We start from the raw sequence: 19,876 nt of genomic DNA, 5'->3' as shown, positions 1-19,876 counted from the left end.
GTTTCCACTTGCCATTGGACAGCTTGTCAAGTTCATTAAATTTGAATTCTAAACAGTAAACAACGAATTTCTTTAAAGTTTTTTTCACAGTAAATTGCTTTAAACGAGGAATTATATAATGTCAAGTTTCTTTAGTTCTATGTGCTCTTGTGCTTTTAATCTGCCATAAATCCTACTAGAAAATGCATCCGAATCATTAATAAGGAAGAAACTAGTCAAGTTGAGATTGGTGAAGATGGTTGAAAGTTTTCTGGAGTTTTAGGGATGAGAAATCGATGAAGAAGCTCTCTAGTGCTCTGTTCCAGCTGGAACTCGTGCTAATGCTAATACTTTTTACGTGTTTCTCAGATGTTTTTAGTAATTTTGATTGTTTTGGAATTGAATTTTGTGAACTGAATATATATAATGAATTATATAGAGAATAAATGGAGTTTATTCGCTTAATTACCAATTTGAAATTAAAAAAAATGAGTAGAAAAGTGATCTAAAGATGTGAGACGGGTCAAAATAAAAAGACGTGACATTATATTATATGTGGAATGAAATGAGTATTTTGTAATAAATCTTATTTATTAGAAATTTAATTAATAGTAGAAATCTGGAAGAATTGTTCAGACGAACACACCCTAATTTGATTACTACTTTTTATATGGGTATCTATCCCTAAATCAGAGTCATGGATGTATTCTATTCTTTTATTCTTAAGTCAGAAATGTACAGTCTAATATACAACTCATTGACGAATTTTCTTCACAGATATTGGTAGAGGTATTTACATGCTGCCGAATGCTGATTATCATTTTAAGTAAATAAATAAATATTGATTGAAACTCTGATACGAATGGTGATTATCATTTTAAGTAAATAAATATGGATTGAAACCTCTTATACAAAATGGCTAAACAAACGGTATATGTATCGTTGGTTTTTCAATATAACAAACTTTTAAGCTTAAACTATTACTAGTATGCATTATTTATTTATCTATAAACAAGAGTTTTTCCGATCTTTTTCAGAACAGCTGAAATAAACCCTCTCCGGAATGATCCCTGACCTTTTTTCCGAGATCTCGACCGGAAATCTGCAAATCTCCGGCGTAACAAAACTCCGGAATTTTTGGAGGTACAGCGCAACGTATCAGCGCCCAATTCAGGCCATTGAAGAAAGGATGCCGTTTGATCTCGGCAGCGCCCGTTTCCGTGCCCAGCCGATGCTCGGGTTCCTTCACTAACAGGCTTCTGATCAGATTCCTCGCCTGGAAACCGATCATCGGCGCATCCGGGAACTTCAAATTTTTCGTTAAAACATTTGCAAGCGTCTCCTCGTTACCGGCGCCCCTAAACGGCGACTTCCCGTAAAGCAGCTCGTAAAGGAAGATCCCGAGCGTCCACCAGTCGACCGCGCTACCATGGCCTTCTCCTTTGACAATCTCCGGAGCTAAGTATTCGTGCGTTCCGACGAATGAGTTCGACCGCGCCTCCGTCGGCTCTGCCACAAGCTGCGGCAACAGAGTCCCGCCGCCGCCGTTCACCTTCCTCGCTCTTGCCGTGGTCGGCAGGATTCGCGGGCTGAAGCACGACATCTTACACGAAGGCCCAGCGCAAAACGGATCAATGCAGTTAGAGCCGGCGCACGGCCCGGAGACTCTCGGAGGCTCGAATCCTAACGACGATTGCACAAGAGTCGGGCAGACGGAACATCGAAGCGACAGATCGAAATCTGTCAGCATTATATGACCGTCTTCGCGAACAAGGATGTTCTCCGGTTTGAGGTCGCGGTACACAATTCCGAGCATGTGTAGATATTCGAGCGCAAGAAGAACCTCAGCAACGTAGAATCTGCGACAAGAAGATCGAAGCGATGAAATTAAAAAAGAAGGTTATGATCATGCTCCTTATAGAAAATGATCGAAATTTTACTCATATTCGGCGAATATATAAGTTATAACCATGTCTTCTTGTATACCTTGCAGCATGTTCGGGAAAACATCGCCCGGGCTGCTTCTGCCGGAGGACATGAAGATCGCCGCCTGGGCAAAACTCCATAACCAAGCACGAAAGATTATCTGACGTAAACTGCGCGTAAAGCGTCGGGAGGAACGGATGGTCCAAAATCTTGAGGATTTCGCTCTCGGTATGAGCTCTAGCCATCTTCTTCCTTCTCGCCAAGAACTCGTTGTCTGTAACCTTTATTGCGAACGGGCAATTCGTTCCGATCAATTCGGCCAAGTAAACCGTCCCAATGTCGCCGGATCCAAGCTTTTTTAACAAACTGAAATGGCTTAGCTCTAGACAACCATACTGCTTTTTCATTCGATTTATCGCCTCCCACCGGGCGTCTTTCGACATGTGTGGCCTATTTCGACAACCCGAGCGACGTGAATTGCTCCCATCATCGCTGAGCGTAGTCATGCTGCTGCTAAGATCACAAATGCTGGTCTGTGAAGTTTGATTCGATTGAACAGTTGGAGTATGATCGGGTTTAATTTGATTGCAGTGATCTTCGCCATCGATAGGCTTTTCGATGGAATTGTGGATTGAATTGTTCGCCGAAGAATGCCGGCATCTATGGCAGAACACTTCCCCTGTTTCGACGATATTTTCAGAGCTTCCATTGGCTGCTGCGATCTTCCTCGATTTCTTTACGATTCGATGCTTGCTTCGGAGAGATTTGCCAGCTCGAGACATCGCCGGAGACATGGTTTGTAGCCTTGATTTCTTTCTTAGCTTGGAATTTAAGGATGTGGCAATGGCAGCATTGGCAGGATCCTTAGTTGGATCAATTGATTCAGGAGTTTGATCAAAATTGGATGATTCTGTAATGGCTTTGGTTGTTGTTGTTGCTGTTACACGTAGTGGAGGGGGAATTGGAGGTTTGGCGAAAATGGCGGTTTCCGACGGCCGCGGCGACGCCGGCATGGAGAGGCGCTTGACGGCGGCCATTTCCGCCGCCTGAGAAATGCACAATCCTCTCAGAGCCTGCTTGAGGGAAACGTGGTCGGAAGAGAATCGAATTGCTGGTGAATTCGAAACCCTAATTGGCTTTTTGGATGGATTTTTGGGGGTTTCTGAAAAATCGAGGCTTCTAGATGCTGTTCTTAGGGATATTGATTGGAAAAGCTTGTTGATGTCGTCTTCTAATGGCGGCGATGCTTTGGTGTCGCCGTTTGCTTCAATTATCTCGCAGTTGGTACATGGAGAAGCCATTGCTGGAGATGGAGATAGATACAGATACTTACAGATCAGACAGGTCAGCTTCTCTCTCTGTCAAGCTCTTCTCCATTGGATTTTGTTGAAGAAATTTACAGTAGAGTATGAAAATTGTGGGAATCTAGAACTAGGAAGAAGAAAAGTAACATAATTTCTAGAGAGAGAAAATAAAAGAAAAGATCTGAGATTTGTTTTGAATTAGAGGTTATCTGATTTGATAAAAATGAAAACCCTAGTGAGCTTTGGTCTGAATCTCAGCTATGGTGAAGAAATGGGATGACAGAGAGAAGAGAGAGAGGGGGATGGGATGAGAGAGATAGGGGAACTGAACTGTATCTACTGTCTCTCTCACTCTATCTCTACTGTCAATGTTCTTACTCTCTCTCCTTTATTGACTATAGAATCCACTATGAATTAGGATTTGTGTGTGTCGGATTACATCAAATAATAATAAATAATAATAATAATAATAGTTTTGTCTCATTATATATCGATTTAATTAGTTTTGATATAGGGTGGAAAATAATTTTAGGTAAAAAACAAATAGTTCTAATATAATTAAAATTTATCACTTTTAATTTTAATATAAAAAATTTAATAAAAATTTAATAATTTTAATTTTATTATAAATAATTTTAATTAATTTTTTTATATATAATTTTATTATAAGGAAATCAATCAAAATAGCTTCGGTTGTTACCTCTTTAATGAAATTTTCCGAGTTGGAGATTTTTTATTATTATTTTAATAGTGTTCTAAGTTTTTTTTGAGGTTTTAAATTTGATTGAATTTAATGTTTTTTATTTTTTTAAATTATAAATTGAATATGAAGATTATTAGATGAAAATAATGTATTTTTATAAAAATTGTATTCATTGAATAATAAATTTATAAATATTTATATTAAGTAAGCATATGAAACAATTACGAGGCAAATGAGGATTTGAAGTGTAAGACGGGAATATAATTATTTATTTATTTTTCATTATTTTCTTTAGACTGAAAGAGATCTGCTATATATACTAATATAATAAATATAAAAATTAAATTAACTTCTGTATTCGTGTGTATGTGGTAATATTTGATTTTTTATTTTTTATATCCAGAAGACATTCAATGCCTTAATGGATATGGTAAGTGAGTAAAATATTAAGATCTAGAATTACTATAAAATCTGAGATTTGGATTAAAGTAGTAGAGTTAATTCTTTAACTGAATTTAGAACGTCGGTTACTATATATTAAAAGCACAAAATTGATTGTAATCTAATATAAATATAGTAAAGTTATGCCTATTAAACTATTTTATTTACTCGTAGTTTTATTTTTATTTTGACAAATAATATACTACTACTTTTTTTATTTAACCCCTTAATAAATTTTTTATAATATTTTCACTCTATATTTTATTTACTCTACTTTAATATTATAATAGGAGTACAATTATTTTTTAGCCTATTTCCAAGGGAAGAAATATATAACACATGCATGCTCTAATTACTCAAAGTGAAATTAGACGCACAAACGTAGTTAGTGTTATAACATTTATTAGAGAGAGATGGCAATTAAGGTTATTTAATTAGGTGCTGTTAATTTCGATTAATGTGGGTGGGGGTTTTAATTACTTGATTCAGCTCTTTTCACCTTCCAATTTATTTCACACAATATGTCATTTTTATTTTTATTTTTCCTACACACGAGAGTTCGCCTAAAAGATTTAATAAATTAGTAAAAATATATATATATATATATGTTATTTATTAAAAAGAAAAAAGACATCTAAAACTTGTAAATTTTCAAAAAAGCAAAAAATATAGATATATAAATGTGCCTTTTTCTGTTAGGGTTTCAAATCAGTCAAAATTTGAACCATTAGGACATCAAATCACTCATAATAGTGGATCTAATTAACCCTACCAAATTAATTTTCCATTGTAGTTGGATGCTAAGGAAAAGTTTGTTATTTTAATATTTTTATATTAAGATTAATATTACAATTCATTTTACACCGTTTCTAATAAAAAAAAATATATTATGTATTATATTACATCAAAATAATGACAGCGTTTTAACTTTTCCCCACCAAAATCTAAACCTTCATGATTAGTTCAAACCACGCAATCAAATGACATGTTTCCTATTGTTGTCATTAAATTATTGCTAAGAATCACTACTTGCATCAACTGATTTTAGTAATAAAAAGACTTTCAAATAATAATGATATTAAAGTTAAATATAATATCATAAATACAATATAAATATTAGTATAATATTTTTAATTAAGAAAATCAACAGGGTAAAAACAAGGGTAAAATAACAAATAGTCAGCCATTATTTATTAATTTTTCTTGATGATGTGAAAATCGCAGTCGAATCTAATACTTTGTAAATCAAGTTTGACGGGAAAGTCACTCTAGGCGAAGAATGTATGGCAGGTGACCTGGGACATTAGGAATTTGAATCCATAACCTTATGATTACAAATCCAACCATTGCAACATCAGGTTATCCTTTATGGGACAATAATCAGCCATTATTGCTAGCTAGCATATAGGGCAACGAAAATAATGGCTCCATTGTGTTCTTTATTAGGTTTCAAGTTTTTCTATGTAATATTTAATTTTTTTTTTTTTATAAAAGCATATTATTATTTTAAGAAAAAAAACACTTTATAAAATATCAAGTGTTAAAATAATAATAATAAAAAAAAGCTAAAATGCTTTAAAAAATTCAAGTATTATATATATACTCCTTCCGTCCTATAACAAAATATCAATTTTTTTATTTTAGTCTGTCCCATAACAAAGTATCAATTTTATTTTTTTATTTTAGTCCGTCCCATAACAAAGTATCAATTTTAATTTTTTTTAGTAACTGTACTATCTACCTAACATTACAAATACCCTTACAACTTACAATATATTACACAAATGCCATTACCTTTATATCACTCATACTAATAAGATTATTTTAGTTATTTCTACTTTATTTTTACTATATCCCAATATAATACTAATATCTCTAACATTACGTGAAAAAAACAAATGGATACTTACTTCCGGGACAGAGGGAGTATCATATATGTATAGATTGAACTTAAAATTTAGGGTGTCTTCTTTTCAAGAATTTCAACCAAATTCAATTATTCATAAAAAAAAAAAAAAAAAAAAAAAAAAAAAATCATAAAAAATAAATAATTAAATAATTAATTTTTATTTTTATATTATACTAAAAATTAATTTTATATTTAAAAAAATTATTATTTCAATTCAAAAACCAAATCCCAAACGAACACAGCCAAAGTAATTTAATTTCATGTGAGTTATATATACAATAGAACTAAAAATTATTGCAGAAATATGTTTTAAAAATGTGATAAGGACAATCCTTCCAGCTATTATTAATTAATTAATATTATATAAGGTTTATTTTATGACGGGAAATAGACTGTCGGCAAGTGAAGCCTTCTTTGGACAATGAATTGTTGCTTTTTTGTTTTGGATTGAATTTGTCTCTTTAATTTTAATTTTAATTTTAATTTTATAAAATAAAATAATATTTAAAAATATATATATACAAATTAAAACATTGTACTTAGTTGAAAAAACAAGAAATATATTTGTTTATTCGAGATTTTATTTTAATATTTTATCAATCGGTTTTCGCTTTTCTTTCTATAAATATGTTTTTTTTTATTTATATATTTATAAAATATCATATTAAATTATTATTTAAATTAAAATAGTAAAATAAGATTACATTCCTTGTTTATAAATTATATGTCCGCTTAGGGGTTGACAAAAAAATCGAACAGAATTGTTGAACCGAACTGAATTGAACTAAATTTTTGGTTAACCGAGCAAATTCGGTTCGAATACAAATACTGCATATTTGATATTTGTTCGGTTCGATTCGGTTTTGGTTTTTCATATTTTTTCGATTTTTTATATTTTTATATATTTATGTTATTATATTTTAAAATTTATATTAATAATTATATTCGATTCAGTTTCGGTTCGATTTCAGTTCGAATATTTGAAATATTTGCAAATATTTTGATTTAATTAGAAATTTAATTATTTTTTAATTTCAGTTCGGTTCGAATTATTTGCAAATATTTTCGGTTCGAATACGGTTCATGATTTCGGGTATTTATTCGATTCGATTCGAATATCAAATACCTGCATATTTGCAAATATCCGAACCGTACCCATCCTATGTCCGCTTAAGTTTGATATGATTATATTAGTTTATTTTAATGTAAAATAAAAATACTTTGGGAAGTATACAAATAATTAATAGGCGAGATTTTTACTTTTTAAAAGATAAACGGAGTATATAAATGGCTATAATATACTTGTAAATATGTTTAATGGTAAATGATATAAATTCCCATTAAATTTTGGATTGTAATAATGGGCCTTATATGGCTTTGATTAGTTGGGCCAAAGATCAAGGCTAATTAGGAAAATACTGAATATTTTATTTAATGTTTTATAAGAAATTACTTGGTCTGATAAATTTTATAAAATAATACTATTTGTCCATTTTGTAAATTTACAATTAATTTTTTCGTATTTGATTTTTAATATAAATTATTATATCAAAATATAAATATAATAGAGAAGAAATATACAATTTTTTATTATATAAATATAATAATATTTTTAATATTAAATAAATATAATTTTATTAAGTGAATATACGTAGTTTAAAAAGTTTCAATAATATGTATTGCTAATAGAACCAAAATTTTGTAATAATATGGTTACATGTCCACCAATTTTTTATATGTTTTTACTTTTTTGTTTGTCCAAAAAATATACTTCCTCCGTCCTAAAATTATAGTCATGTTTACTATTTTTGTTCGTTTTAAAACAATAGTCTCATTTTCATAAATAATCATATCACTATAACACTATCATTACTTTTTTTATTATTATTACACAATTGTCACTATTTTTTACACTAATACACTCACAGGGGTAAAAAAGTCTTTTATCCGTATATTTTACCCATTGTTAATAAGTCAAATACAACCCGAACTATAATTTTGAGACGGAGGAAATATATATTTTTTTTATAGTAAATAATTTATATATATTTCTTAATGTATACACTTAACATTATACTCCAATTTATTTACAAATATATCACTTTTACTTGCACAGTTAATTTATGGGGTGTTTTCTTATTTTATTAATTTATTCATATATTTCCTAAAATACTAATTTAAATTTACTATTTATTTTATTTTATTTTTCCAAAAATATCAAGTTAAATTCATATTTTTTATTTTTCTGTATTATATTAAAAATCAATTTTACATTTAAAACATCACTTCATACAACTATTCAAATTCAAAATTTTTATTATTCAAATTTCAACTCAAAAACCAAACCCCCAAAGTAATACTCCCTCCGTCCACTTACAATATTTACATATTTTTATTTTGGGACGTTCAATTACAAAGTTAACATTTCATTAAATACTCTATTTTTTTTCCACAAATATCCTTATTTTTACATCACATCATCAGCAAAAATATCATTACACTACTTTTAATTACTCACTATAATTAAAATAGTATTATTTTTTAAACACCGCGCCAAAAGTAAACGTCAATATTGTAAGCGGACCGAGGGAGTAATATTGTATAATATAAAAACATTAACATTTGTATAATTTATTGTAAATTGTAAAAATATTTATAATATTAATTATACAATACAATTAGTAAATTAAAAAATAATATTTTTGTTTTAAACGAAAACAAATAAAAAAAATGAATTTTTTTTTTTTAATGGGAGGATAGAAATATTATTTTATATTAGAGTCAATCAATATATATTATATTCAGTAAAAATATGTGTCTAATTCAAATGAACATAATTTTTCCATCCACAATATTATGTTTGGTTGGTTGGGTACAAAAACTAAGAAATAATACTTCCTTAGTTCTGGAAGAACAGTAAAAAAAAAAAAAAAAACATTATTATATTGATTTATAGTAAAAAAAAAAAAATAATACTACATTTGTATAATATATTAGAAGTTGTAAGAGTATTAATTATATTAGGTAGGTAGTACAAGTACTAAATAAGAAATGATATTTTTGTTTGGGACGAATAAAAATAAAAAATGATATTCTTCTCATGGGACGAAAGAAGTAATATTTTAATATAAAAGAGATATGTAAAATATAAAGTAAGAGTATTATGAAAAAATATTAAAAAAATAGTAAAATGAGTAGAAAAAAAAATGACAAATTGATTATTTATTAAAATATAATTAATAAAATTATGAGTAAATAAAGTGTATAAGTGAATTATGTACAAAGAAGTATAATTTTGATTAGTTTTTTTTAATTATCTTGTCCTTTCTTGTTGCATGTTGCGATTTTATAAATTGTACCTATAAGAAAATCGAAAAATAAAAAAAATTAGTATAAAACAATATTTTAGGTTATAAAAAAATAACAAAAGAAAAAAAAAAAAAAAAAAAAAGATTAGATTGAGGGCCTATAAAATACAACATTAATAAATGTTCTTTGATTAGTCAGCGTCTTTATTATAATACAGCCAGCTATTATATAAATGAAACAATCAACAGAGAGTATTGTTTGTAGAGTCTGTTTCGTCGTCGTCTAAAATTAACTGAATGATAATAATTTAAGCTGAAACAAAATTTTGATATGGTATACATAAGTATCTTAAATAAAAAAATAAATTTTAATATAATAATATATAATATATCAAAAAATTTAATTTAGGAGATGAAAGAAAAACTTTTATTAATTCCATGTTTCGTATGTGCTGCTTAAACAACCGAGTCAATAAGAATATAAGTATTTATTAATATATATATATATTAAATGCAGTGGTCCACTCCACTCGGAGTAGGTATCTCGACCATCGTCTCCCTGTCCATCTTCTCTGTGCGTCTCTCTCTCTGAACGACTGAATTGATTAGGGGTTCACTACTGAGTCAATCTTCAGGGTCTGCGATGGAGGTCGAAGCTACCAGCAATAGCGCTTTCTCTCGTATAAACTGTGGCGATTATGGAGTCTCTGGTAAGCCTGAGTCCTTCGAGCCGGAAACTTCAGAGTCGCGGGAACTCGCTGTGCAAATGGCGAAGAGTGGGTTGGAATTGGAGAACATTGAAGCTCAGGTCAGTCCTAGTGATTCTTCTAGGTCACCATGTCCTTCCAGCGCGGCGAAGGATGTTCAGAAGGTTTACAGGAGCTATCGAACCCGGCGCATGTTGGCGGACTCGGCTGTGGTTGCTGAAGAGCTCTGGTAATTTCAATTTTGCGTTTTACGTGAATATGCGAATCATTTCGGAGAACAGCGTGAAATTTGTTTGTTGCTTTACGGTTGATTTAGCGCATAATTATTTATTCATTTTTACTGAGGATATATTGCTGCTCTCTAATTCTAATTCAGATTTTGTGATAAAACATTGAAGGTGGCAAGCGCTCGATTTCGCTCGATTAAATCACAATACAATTTCGTTTTTCGACTTTTTGAAGCCAGAAACGGCTGCGTCGCGGTGGAATCGTGTCGGTTTGAATGCTGCCAAGGTGAAGCTTTAAGACATGTTTAAGATAATTGTTACTATAAAAAACCCAAACCTAAAACTTGCAAAAACAATGCATAAATTAGCTCAAAACGTTCCTTATTAGCTTTAGTTGTGTTGTTGTGATTAAATTTTGGTGAATTATGTGAATAGGTTGGAAAAGGCTTGTCTAAAGATGCCAAGGCACAGAAGCTAGCTTTTCAGCACTGGATTGAAGCTGTTAGTTGTGCTTTAAGATCTTTGTTCTTTCGACAACTTCTGTAAGATTAATTTTCTTGAGTTATCTTTTTTGTGAAATAATTTGTTTACTTTGATGTGCATCCGTGTTAGATTGATCCAAGACACCGTTATGGGCATAATTTGCATATCTATTATGATGAATGGCGTAAAACTGATTCTGGTCAGCCCTTCTTCTACTGGTGAGCATTTATGATTAGTTGAACTACTTTAGATGCTTGCAAATTTAGATTATTACTATTATTATTATTTTACTTGTTTCTGTGGGCTGTCTTATGTAGTCAAACATGATGGCTGCTTGAGGGGTTTATAATGATATACAATTTTTGTCTAAAGCCCTGTCTATAATTTGTTCATTTGGTTTGAGGTTTGATTTAAATAATTGTTTGACCGTAATGTTTTGAGTGAGAATAAAATGTATTCTTATTGGAGAATGTAAGAACTAAATAGTAAGAAACAGAAATCAAAGGGAAAAGGCCATAGTGTTCAGAAAATTTGTGATATTCTATTCAAAGGTAACAGCGTGTTTGTTTTGTTGTGTATTGCTGCCATGAATGCCTCTATACTAGTAAAATGTTAGAATAAAAATTAATTTTGAAATACAAAGTAATTGTGATGCCCTTTACAACAAATATTGATTTTACTGTAAAATGAATGCTACGAATGATTTCAACTATATTATGATCATATCATGAATAATTAACTAATGGGACGTGCCCTTTTATTTCATTTTCGTTCTATTATATCCATGGTGGATGGGAATTGGGATAAGTCTTTTTAGAATGTAGTTTGGACTGATGAACATATGCACAACTATATAAAGGATCGTTTATCCATTTACTGTAATGTAAAGTAAAAATGTTTGTTGCAACCTTTGAATTGTTCCCGGACAGGTTGGATCTCGGCGAGGGCAAAGAGGTTGATCTTAGAATATGCCCAAGGTTAAAACTTCAGCGACAATGCATCAAATATCTGGGGCCGGTATGATATTCAAGTTATGGTTGTGTTGGCAAATTTTCTTCTTAATCATATTCATATTCCTTATGTTATTTATATGAATGATCCTCTGAGCTCTTGATATTACTCTTGTTTGAATCTTGTCTCGAGCCTTTCTATCAGATCTGTCTAACGATATTTCAATTTTGTCTCTGGCTAGCAAGAGAGAGAACATTACGAGTACGCCATTGTTGACGGGAAAATATTGAACAAACAAACGGGGAAGCCTCTTGATACCATTAAAGGTTCTAAATGGATCTTTGTAATGAGCACCTCTAAGAGACTTTATGCCGGAGAGGTAGGCGTTAAGTAGATGTTTACTTTTATCATTTCACTCGTCGCATTTTACCTAATTGGATCAATCTATTCCCGATTAATTCCAGAAAAAGAAAGGTTTATTTCACCATTCCAGCTTTCTAGCTGGAGGTGCTACGGTAGCAGCTGGTAGGCTCGAGGCTGAAAATGGAGTACTTAAGGTTCACTTTGCCATATTGTAAAGAAACAAGGATTCCATAGATATTGCAAAAACCTACTGTGGTGTAACATAAGATTTTTGTATGCCTTTCAGAGTATCTCGGCTTACAGTGGACACTATAAGCCGAGCGACAATAGTCTTGATGGATTTTTGTCATTTCTCAGGGAAAATGGAGTCGACCTAGACGACGTCGAGGTGTGTATTGTTGCTTTGTTAAATATCGAAACATGTTTCTCGGGGCTGCGGTTGAATTTTATAATTAAATATAGTGCTAATAGTATCGCAAATAATGACGGACAATTCATGATAAAACAATAGACAACACCCGATTTATATTATTGTTTTCATTACAATAAATATGTTGTTTGCTTATTTTTACGTAGAGCCGTAAACAAGCCGAACCGAGTCGAGCTTGCTATGTTTGAGTTCGGCTCGTTAAGGATTTGAGCTCGACTTGTGTTCGTTCGTTAAGAAATACGAGCTGAATTTTATTTTTTTTTTTGTATTCGACTCGGCTCGTTAAGAGAATTTTTTATTTTATTTTTTTACTTATTAAATATAAAATTACTCATTTAAATTTATAATTATTGTCGAATGTTCGAGCAAACTTGAGCACGTTCGTGAATATAACGAGCTACAATTTATGTTTGTGTTCGACTCGTTTAGCTTAACAAACGGGTTCTTAACGAGTTTAAACAAGCCAAATCGAACTAACTTCACGAACTGTTTGTTTTACATCTCTATTTTTACGATTGGGGCAAATCAAGCAAGTCGCCCAAGTTCTAGTGTTTTATGTAATAATTTACAGTGTTTGTTGCGACCACTTTTTTTTTTTTCCTTTTTTTTTTTTTCAGGTACGTAAAGCGAACGAAGACTACGACTACCTCGACAACGGAAAATTCACCGAAGAAGGATCCAAAGACGAACAATCCTTACCATCGCACGATCTTAACAACAAAGACGAACACTTGTCAACCGAGGAATACAAACTTCCGCAACCCGAAACTGTTTCGGAGTACAACCGATCTCTCTCCGGCGGGCTTCAGAGCCCCAAAGCAGACGTGCCGAAGACTGCAATACTACAGAGGATCAGTTCAAAGAAAGCCGTGAAATCGTACCAGTTGGGCCATCAACTCTCCGCCAAATGGTCCACCGGTGCCGGCCCCAGAATTGGCTGCGTTGCCGACTACCCGGTCGAGCTGAGGTTACAGGCATTGGAACTCACTAACCTCTCTCCCCGGTCTTTCCCGCAGTTTCCGGTATCGACTCCGACTAGGATTTCTGCTATTGTGCCGCCTGCTGGCTTACGATCTCCGGCGACGCCGCCGGCAACGGCCAGTTGAGAACTTGACCGTTGAGTCTGCCGGTAAATTTAAATTTTTATTTTTATTTCTTATTGAAAATTATGGACAGTGTTTCTTACATTTTGCTGGTGTTTACAGGTGTGCTTTGTTACCGGTTTAAACTTAGTCTACCATTGTTGTGTATATGTATCTGCGTAAGTATACCGTGCCGAAAACTGGCTGCTGAAATTCATGTCAACCGTTGGATGAATATGATATGTTATGGATTCTCGAGATTGAATTGGTGGTAAGCACAATTCTCTACCTATGTTCAATAAATTTTACTTCCCCTTTTTTAAATATGATGTTGGTTAAATTGCATCAAATCACATGTAATTTTACAAAATTGAGCTAAATCCCGTACTTATAAAATTATATCAAACTCCTTCGTGGTTTCATAAATTCTGTGTCTAACTCTTCGGCCGTCCTCGGCGGTTTTTATTGAAAGGTATTTGACCTAAATGAGCTCAAAGTGTGAATAATTTTTAAAATCTTAATTTTTAAACCCTTAAAATTAAAAATATATTTATTTTTCGTCTAAAGTAAACATAAATTCTTGAAATCTAGAAAAAAAATAAGTTTTTTTTAAGTATATTTACTATTTTTTAGGCTAAATATAAGAAAAATGAATATATTTGTAATTTTAGGAGTTTAGAAATTAAGATTTTAAAATTTATTAGCAATTTTTATGTTAAATACCGTTAAATAAGGACATTCGAGGGAGCTAGACGCAAAGTTTATGAAATCATGAGGGAGCTAGATGCAAAGTTTATAAAATCATGAGGGAGTTTGACGTAATTTTAGAAGTATAGAGGTTTTGACGTAATTTCATAAAGACACAAGTGGATTTTTGAGCAATTTAACCAATTATGACCATATTTCTTGCTTGTAAATGGATAATAATTGATGTTCATTTAGTATTTGACAATTCATTGTGAATATTATTTAAAATCAACAATTCAAATATTCCGTAAAAAAAAATAAAAAATTCAAATATAAAATATTACCTATATTCTGGTTCGTTTGTAAAATACAAAGAGAATGTGAACAAAATTTTAAGAAAGTAATATTGTTTTTATTTGAATATAATTTTTATATTCTGTATGAAAATTAAAAATGAATAAATTCATACATAACTTTCTCTTATGGTAAAGACAATAAATAAAATAAATATATGTTTTTTTTTTAAAAAAAATAAGAATAAATTTAGACAGATCATTTTTTATGAGACCTTTTTATTTGTTGGCACTGTCTGTAAAATAGTTTCTTTAATTATAGATGTTAAATTTTTTATTTATTTCTAAATTTGAAATATTATTTTTTATTTAAGAAACTATATTCAATTTTATCATATGAAATGATTGTTTTTTATCTAAGTATTTATTATTCACAATAGATTATTATTATTATTATTTTTTAATCTAAGTATTTATTATTCACAATTTAATCTAATATTTTATAATACTTCTAAAGATTATTTAAGTCATAACTATACTGCAAAGACTTTTTGCTTAATCTGTACATATAAAATTTAGTCGTCATACTTACCAAAACTGACACGACAAGTCCAAAGCACAATCTTATTAGCCAAAAATCTTACGAGACCAGCAAAAGAAGACAAATCCTCTTTCAGTCTGTCGACACACCGTCACCGTCCACGTGTCGCTCGAAGAATGCTACCACGATAGCCTATACGCACGTGACCTCCCAGCATACTTCGAACATGTGCCACATCAGATTTTCCTTTTTTTTTTCTTAAAAAAGAGATTTTATTTTAATTTTATAATATTTTTATATTAATTATATTTTATATTTTACCTTATGATATTAATATTTATTTAAAATTTTAAAATATATAATATAAATATATTATTTAATTTTATTATTCAGATTAATATTAAAAAATAATTCAATTTATTGAATAAAAATATATTATAAATTTAAACATAATAAAAATAACATAAAATTATATTAAAAATAATGAATCACAAAATATAAAAATATAAAAATTAAAATTAAAATTAATTAAAAAATTTGAATGATTACTTCAGTTAAAATAAAAGAAAGAACTACCATTAATATAGAGAGAGAGAGTGACGAGGTTAAAAAGTGGTATAGTATAGATGTTTGCGGATGGTGTGGCGTGGCCGGTTAAAACACGTGGACTAGTGCTGACCAGGTGGTGCCTCGCCTTGAATTGGCAAGACACGTGTTGCTCTCCGGCGCGGCGTCGCCTGTGGCGCGTGCGCCCACTCGCCCCGCATCAGTTAAGTTTGGGGTTTTTTATTTTTTATTTATTGTTTTTTGCAGAGAGCACGAGCGGTTACCAAATGGAAGCCAGTGGAGTGTGGGAGTGTGATCGGCTGGCGTCATGCGAGATCGAGGCGGCCGAAGCTCTGACCGGACTTGCTCGAGGCGCCGCCGCCCGCGGCGGCTGCTGTATTTCCGCTACCCGGGATTGCTTCTCTCAGGTTTATTTAACATTATTATTATTTTTTATTTGCATCTTCATGCTGTGATTTGCCTGATTTTACGTTTCTGGTGCGAGATCTGATGTTTATGTTGATGATCCGTTGGTGAGAGGGAGGAAATTGTTGAAGTTTTTATTGTACGATTGTGTTGATTTCAGTAGTTGTTAATAGCATTTTAGGGCTGTAAAACCTAGCGTTCTACGGTAGGTGCTGTTGAATTCAAATGCAGTGATTTATTTTATGCAGTGTTGTCATCATGATCTGTCTCAACTTGTGATAATGTTGTAGTGTGAAGAACTTGATGAAGAATTTCTACTTGGTTTTAGTTACGTATATAATGATTAACGGCCTAAAGAGAGCCGATATCTACTTTGTTGAAGTGAAGATGACGTTCAACATTCATGTCGTCATTGAACACAAAATCAAATGGATGCCTAAATGAAATGTCGATTCTCTTTTGAGATGAAATAAATTTCCTTCAAACTGTCAATATATTTGATTGTATAAATGTTGATAGTAGTCTTTCCTTTTTCATTTTTTAAAGGAAAGAAATATAGGAAAACTTGGAAGATGAAATCAGTAGTTTTCAGCAAGTGTAGGAAGAATACACGATTTTGTCAAAAATAATACGAAATGCAAAGTCAACCATCAGCCGATTTAATGATGCTGTGTGTCAAATAGGACAGTTTGTCAACCGTTTTACTATAGATACTATTAATAGGGGTGGGCGTGGGAGCATATTAACGATGACAATTAAAGGGGAATGATAATAGTCCATAGTTATCTTAACTTGGGGAATAAAGTAACCTGAACCAGTATCATCCTGGTTCTCAAGCTTCTCTCGTTAATTGCTTCTCTACCTTAGCATCCATCAGGTGATAAAACAGAATAATCAAAACCAAAGAAATCAAGGAACAGACTGAAAATTGGAGATTTTGAATGCTGAATAGAGAAGAAAGCAATAAAGGTATTTGTTATTCAGAGCTCTTCGTTTCTATTTATAAATAGAGGAAATTATTTGCTTTCCCTAACCGCCTAACTAATTTACCCCCAAGGCTATTTGAACATATTCACTCTGCAGTACCATATTATGATTTAGTCAAATTGCACCATCCCAAAATAAATCAAACACTTGCTAAGATGGAATATGTCCATATGTTTGGATTCGGATAATTCCGTAAGCTGACATGAATTGTAAGTTCTAACTTTTTGAATGAGCACTGGGAAAATGAGACGGGACTTGTTGAAAGTTCTGTCATTTTGTTTCTTGCATAAAGATCTCACATATACATATGCTGAACTATAGAGTTCCTCATTCAGGAACTCTGCGGTTTTCGGTTAAGGTCCCCAGCATTTTCATAGTTTGACTGAAAAATTGTAGTCTTTACATCAGAATCAAGCAGTGGCTACCCAACAGTGTTGCGGGAGCACATCTGCACATGCATTAGTGACCGAGGAAGCAAACAGGGTTGCACCCAGTCGCTTGCGTGGAAGAGCTAAAACTACCGGCAGAGTGAGGCAACATTTGTCGGAGGTACATGAAAATTTTTATCTTCTTGAAAGTTCCAGATTATTCTCTTGTTTTAGAGCTCTACCACTCAGGCTGAGAAGGAAGCATGGAGGGTTCGACGTGTCTTGGCTAATCGAGAATCTGCTAGGAAGACAATTCGTCGTAGGCGGGTAATTTCATATTCTGGTTTTCCCTTGGCAACCCATTTACTTTTCCTCCATGATGTCATATTTTATGTTGCTTGCTCGGGTCTGGATAATCATTCTGTTGTTGACTTGGTTGTCGGCGACTTCGTTAACTGCTTCAGAAAACTCTATGGTAATGTCTATGAATCATGAATGCATGGCTGAAATTAAAGAACTAAAAGTAACAGAATGAAATATAATATTGGTAACATATCGGCAACATGTGCACAGGAGACTTATGCTCTAGTCAATTAAGCTTTGTGTACAACCTACTCAACACAACCAAATGAATTTTGCTATATCCTACTATTATCTTCATCTACCATTTTGTTCTACTATCAGGCAATGCACCTGGATTTGACCAGGAAGGTGGCTTTTTTGTCCGACGAGAACAAGAACCTAAAGAAGGTAGGCAGCACTTTCTTTCTACTTCTGTTTGGACTAATTAGTAATTGATTGAAATTGTTCATGATATTCTTTTCATTTTTCTAGTCCTAACTATAGATTGTTTCCTGAAATGATTGTTTTGAATGTAACACCAATCCTGTAGGAAAAGGAGCTGGCTGTGAAGAATTATTGTTCTCTGAAAGGTAGAAATGAGTTTCTCAAACTGCAGGTAAGATGAACCTTTGACAGCTGTTTCATTATTGAGGAACTGCATGCTCATACCCGTGCCTCTCCAGATGAAAAATAGAGCGGAACCAAGAGGGGCTCAAAAAGAACTGAAGTCATCTGGGATGGAGCTTGCAAGTTCTACCACGCAAACTCCAACTTGTTTATATAACCAGCACTCTTCAGTTCCTTTCTTCTGGCCATCTGTTGTTCCACATCTTAATGTTTTCCCGCTGCCATGTGTTTCCTTTCCCGATGGAACCTGTTCGTCTCAACTTCCTATGCGACAACGTAAAGAGTCACCCTCTTCGCATCATGGCAGAGAAATTACCATGGGGAATACGAAACCGGGAAATGCCTTGTTTGTTATACCAGTGCCTTGGTTACTTCCTGTCCTTAACCACAGCAATGCACCTAAGTTGCATGCTGATGCTAGCGGAGCTTCGAAGGAGACTTTATCGTCTCACCAATGCAGTTTGTCTTCCCCCTTGAATGTGCTACATGCTGACAATGCCCATCAATCCTTATCAAAACCAAGAATGAGTACAGAAGCTTCCATATCCTCAAGAATTATGCCGGTGGTTTGTCCTCATGGTGCTGAATGGACATTTCCAGAAGACAGGGGGTGTCATCTTAAAGGCAACGTTCTTGTGACAGAGCCGTTGGGCTGTGTCAGACCTGTGGAGTGTCCCAGGTCCATTAGACGCCCCCGGGCAGATGACGTTAATGATCTCAGAAACATTTCTGTCTCCAAGACACCACATAGTTTACTGAAGAAGAATCAAGAGTTTCTAAGCTTCAAGCAAAAGAAGTCGGAAAATATTTATGCAGCCATCAATGCCAGGAAGAGGAGAAAGGAACTGATGCAAATGAAGAACAACATCAATTGCCGTCATTTTCGCATGCACAGCACGGGCAGTTGAGTTCTTAAAGAGCTAAGCCAAGGTTTCCTGTATTTCTGTTTAAGTTAATCTAGATAACTTGGTTAGAAGGTAGAGGTTTTGTATATATCTTAAGACGTTCAACCAGAGTGTAAATCTTTATATATATTAGAAGTACACCTAGAGTATCTTTTACATAATGTTTGTGCGTATAAATAAATGTTTGTTTATCTTTTTGTCTTTGATGATGGAAAACCAGCACTCGAAAGTTGGAACTCTACAGAAGCTGGAGAGCTGCACTTTTGAAATTGCAGGTCAGGTCCATATTTGTATGGAGAGCTGATTGCCTCTGCAAGCAGCAAGTGCCAAAGTATCTTAAA

General features: G+C 32.6%; 3 protein-coding genes and 1 long non-coding RNA gene across 4 annotated transcripts; 3 read left to right on the top strand and 1 right to left on the bottom strand.

The window, feature by feature from the left end:
* Window positions 1-855: 855 nt before the first annotated feature.
* On the bottom strand, window positions 856-3,659 carry LOC127239684 (serine/threonine-protein kinase D6PKL1-like). The gene is made up of 2 exons (XM_051257943.1): window positions 1,966-3,659; window positions 856-1,838 (listed from the first exon to the last, which is right to left on the bottom strand). Exons 1-2 carry the CDS (start codon window positions 3,204-3,206, stop codon window positions 1,013-1,015), a joined length of 2,067 nt encoding a protein of 688 aa, XP_051113900.1. The 5' UTR covers window positions 3,207-3,659; the 3' UTR covers window positions 856-1,012.
* Window positions 1,760-2,033, top strand: LOC127239692 (uncharacterized). Its single transcript, XR_007836212.1, has 2 exons — window positions 1,760-1,878; window positions 1,973-2,033. It is a non-coding gene; the product is annotated as an uncharacterized LOC127239692 (long non-coding RNA).
* Window positions 3,660-10,089: 6,430 nt separating the features above from the next.
* Window positions 10,090-14,139, top strand: LOC127239685 (IQ domain-containing protein IQM3-like). Its single transcript, XM_051257944.1, has 10 exons — window positions 10,090-10,506; window positions 10,676-10,790; window positions 10,940-11,005; window positions 11,117-11,205; window positions 11,917-12,004; window positions 12,180-12,317; window positions 12,403-12,495; window positions 12,588-12,689; window positions 13,349-13,860; window positions 13,937-14,139. The coding sequence occupies exons 1-9, from the start codon at window positions 10,214-10,216 to the stop codon at window positions 13,835-13,837; spliced, it is 1,473 nt and encodes a 490-aa protein (XP_051113901.1). The 5' UTR covers window positions 10,090-10,213; the 3' UTR covers window positions 13,838-13,860; window positions 13,937-14,139.
* Window positions 14,140-16,032: 1,893 nt separating this feature from the next.
* Window positions 16,033-19,722, top strand: LOC127239686 (uncharacterized). Its single transcript, XM_051257945.1, has 6 exons — window positions 16,033-16,308; window positions 17,690-17,842; window positions 17,896-17,988; window positions 18,346-18,411; window positions 18,554-18,619; window positions 18,687-19,722. The coding sequence occupies exons 1-6, from the start codon at window positions 16,168-16,170 to the stop codon at window positions 19,536-19,538; spliced, it is 1,371 nt and encodes a 456-aa protein (XP_051113902.1). The 5' UTR covers window positions 16,033-16,167; the 3' UTR covers window positions 19,539-19,722.
* Window positions 19,723-19,876: the final 154 nt, after the last annotated feature.

Source organism: Andrographis paniculata, unplaced genomic scaffold (assembly GCF_009805555.1).
Source record: "Andrographis paniculata isolate CXL003 unplaced genomic scaffold, ASM980555v1 Contig78END, whole genome shotgun sequence".
Lineage (NCBI taxonomy): Eukaryota > Viridiplantae > Streptophyta > Magnoliopsida > Lamiales > Acanthaceae > Andrographis > Andrographis paniculata.
The sequence above is the reverse complement of the archived record's forward strand: the minus strand, read 5'-3'. Positions and strand labels throughout refer to the sequence as shown.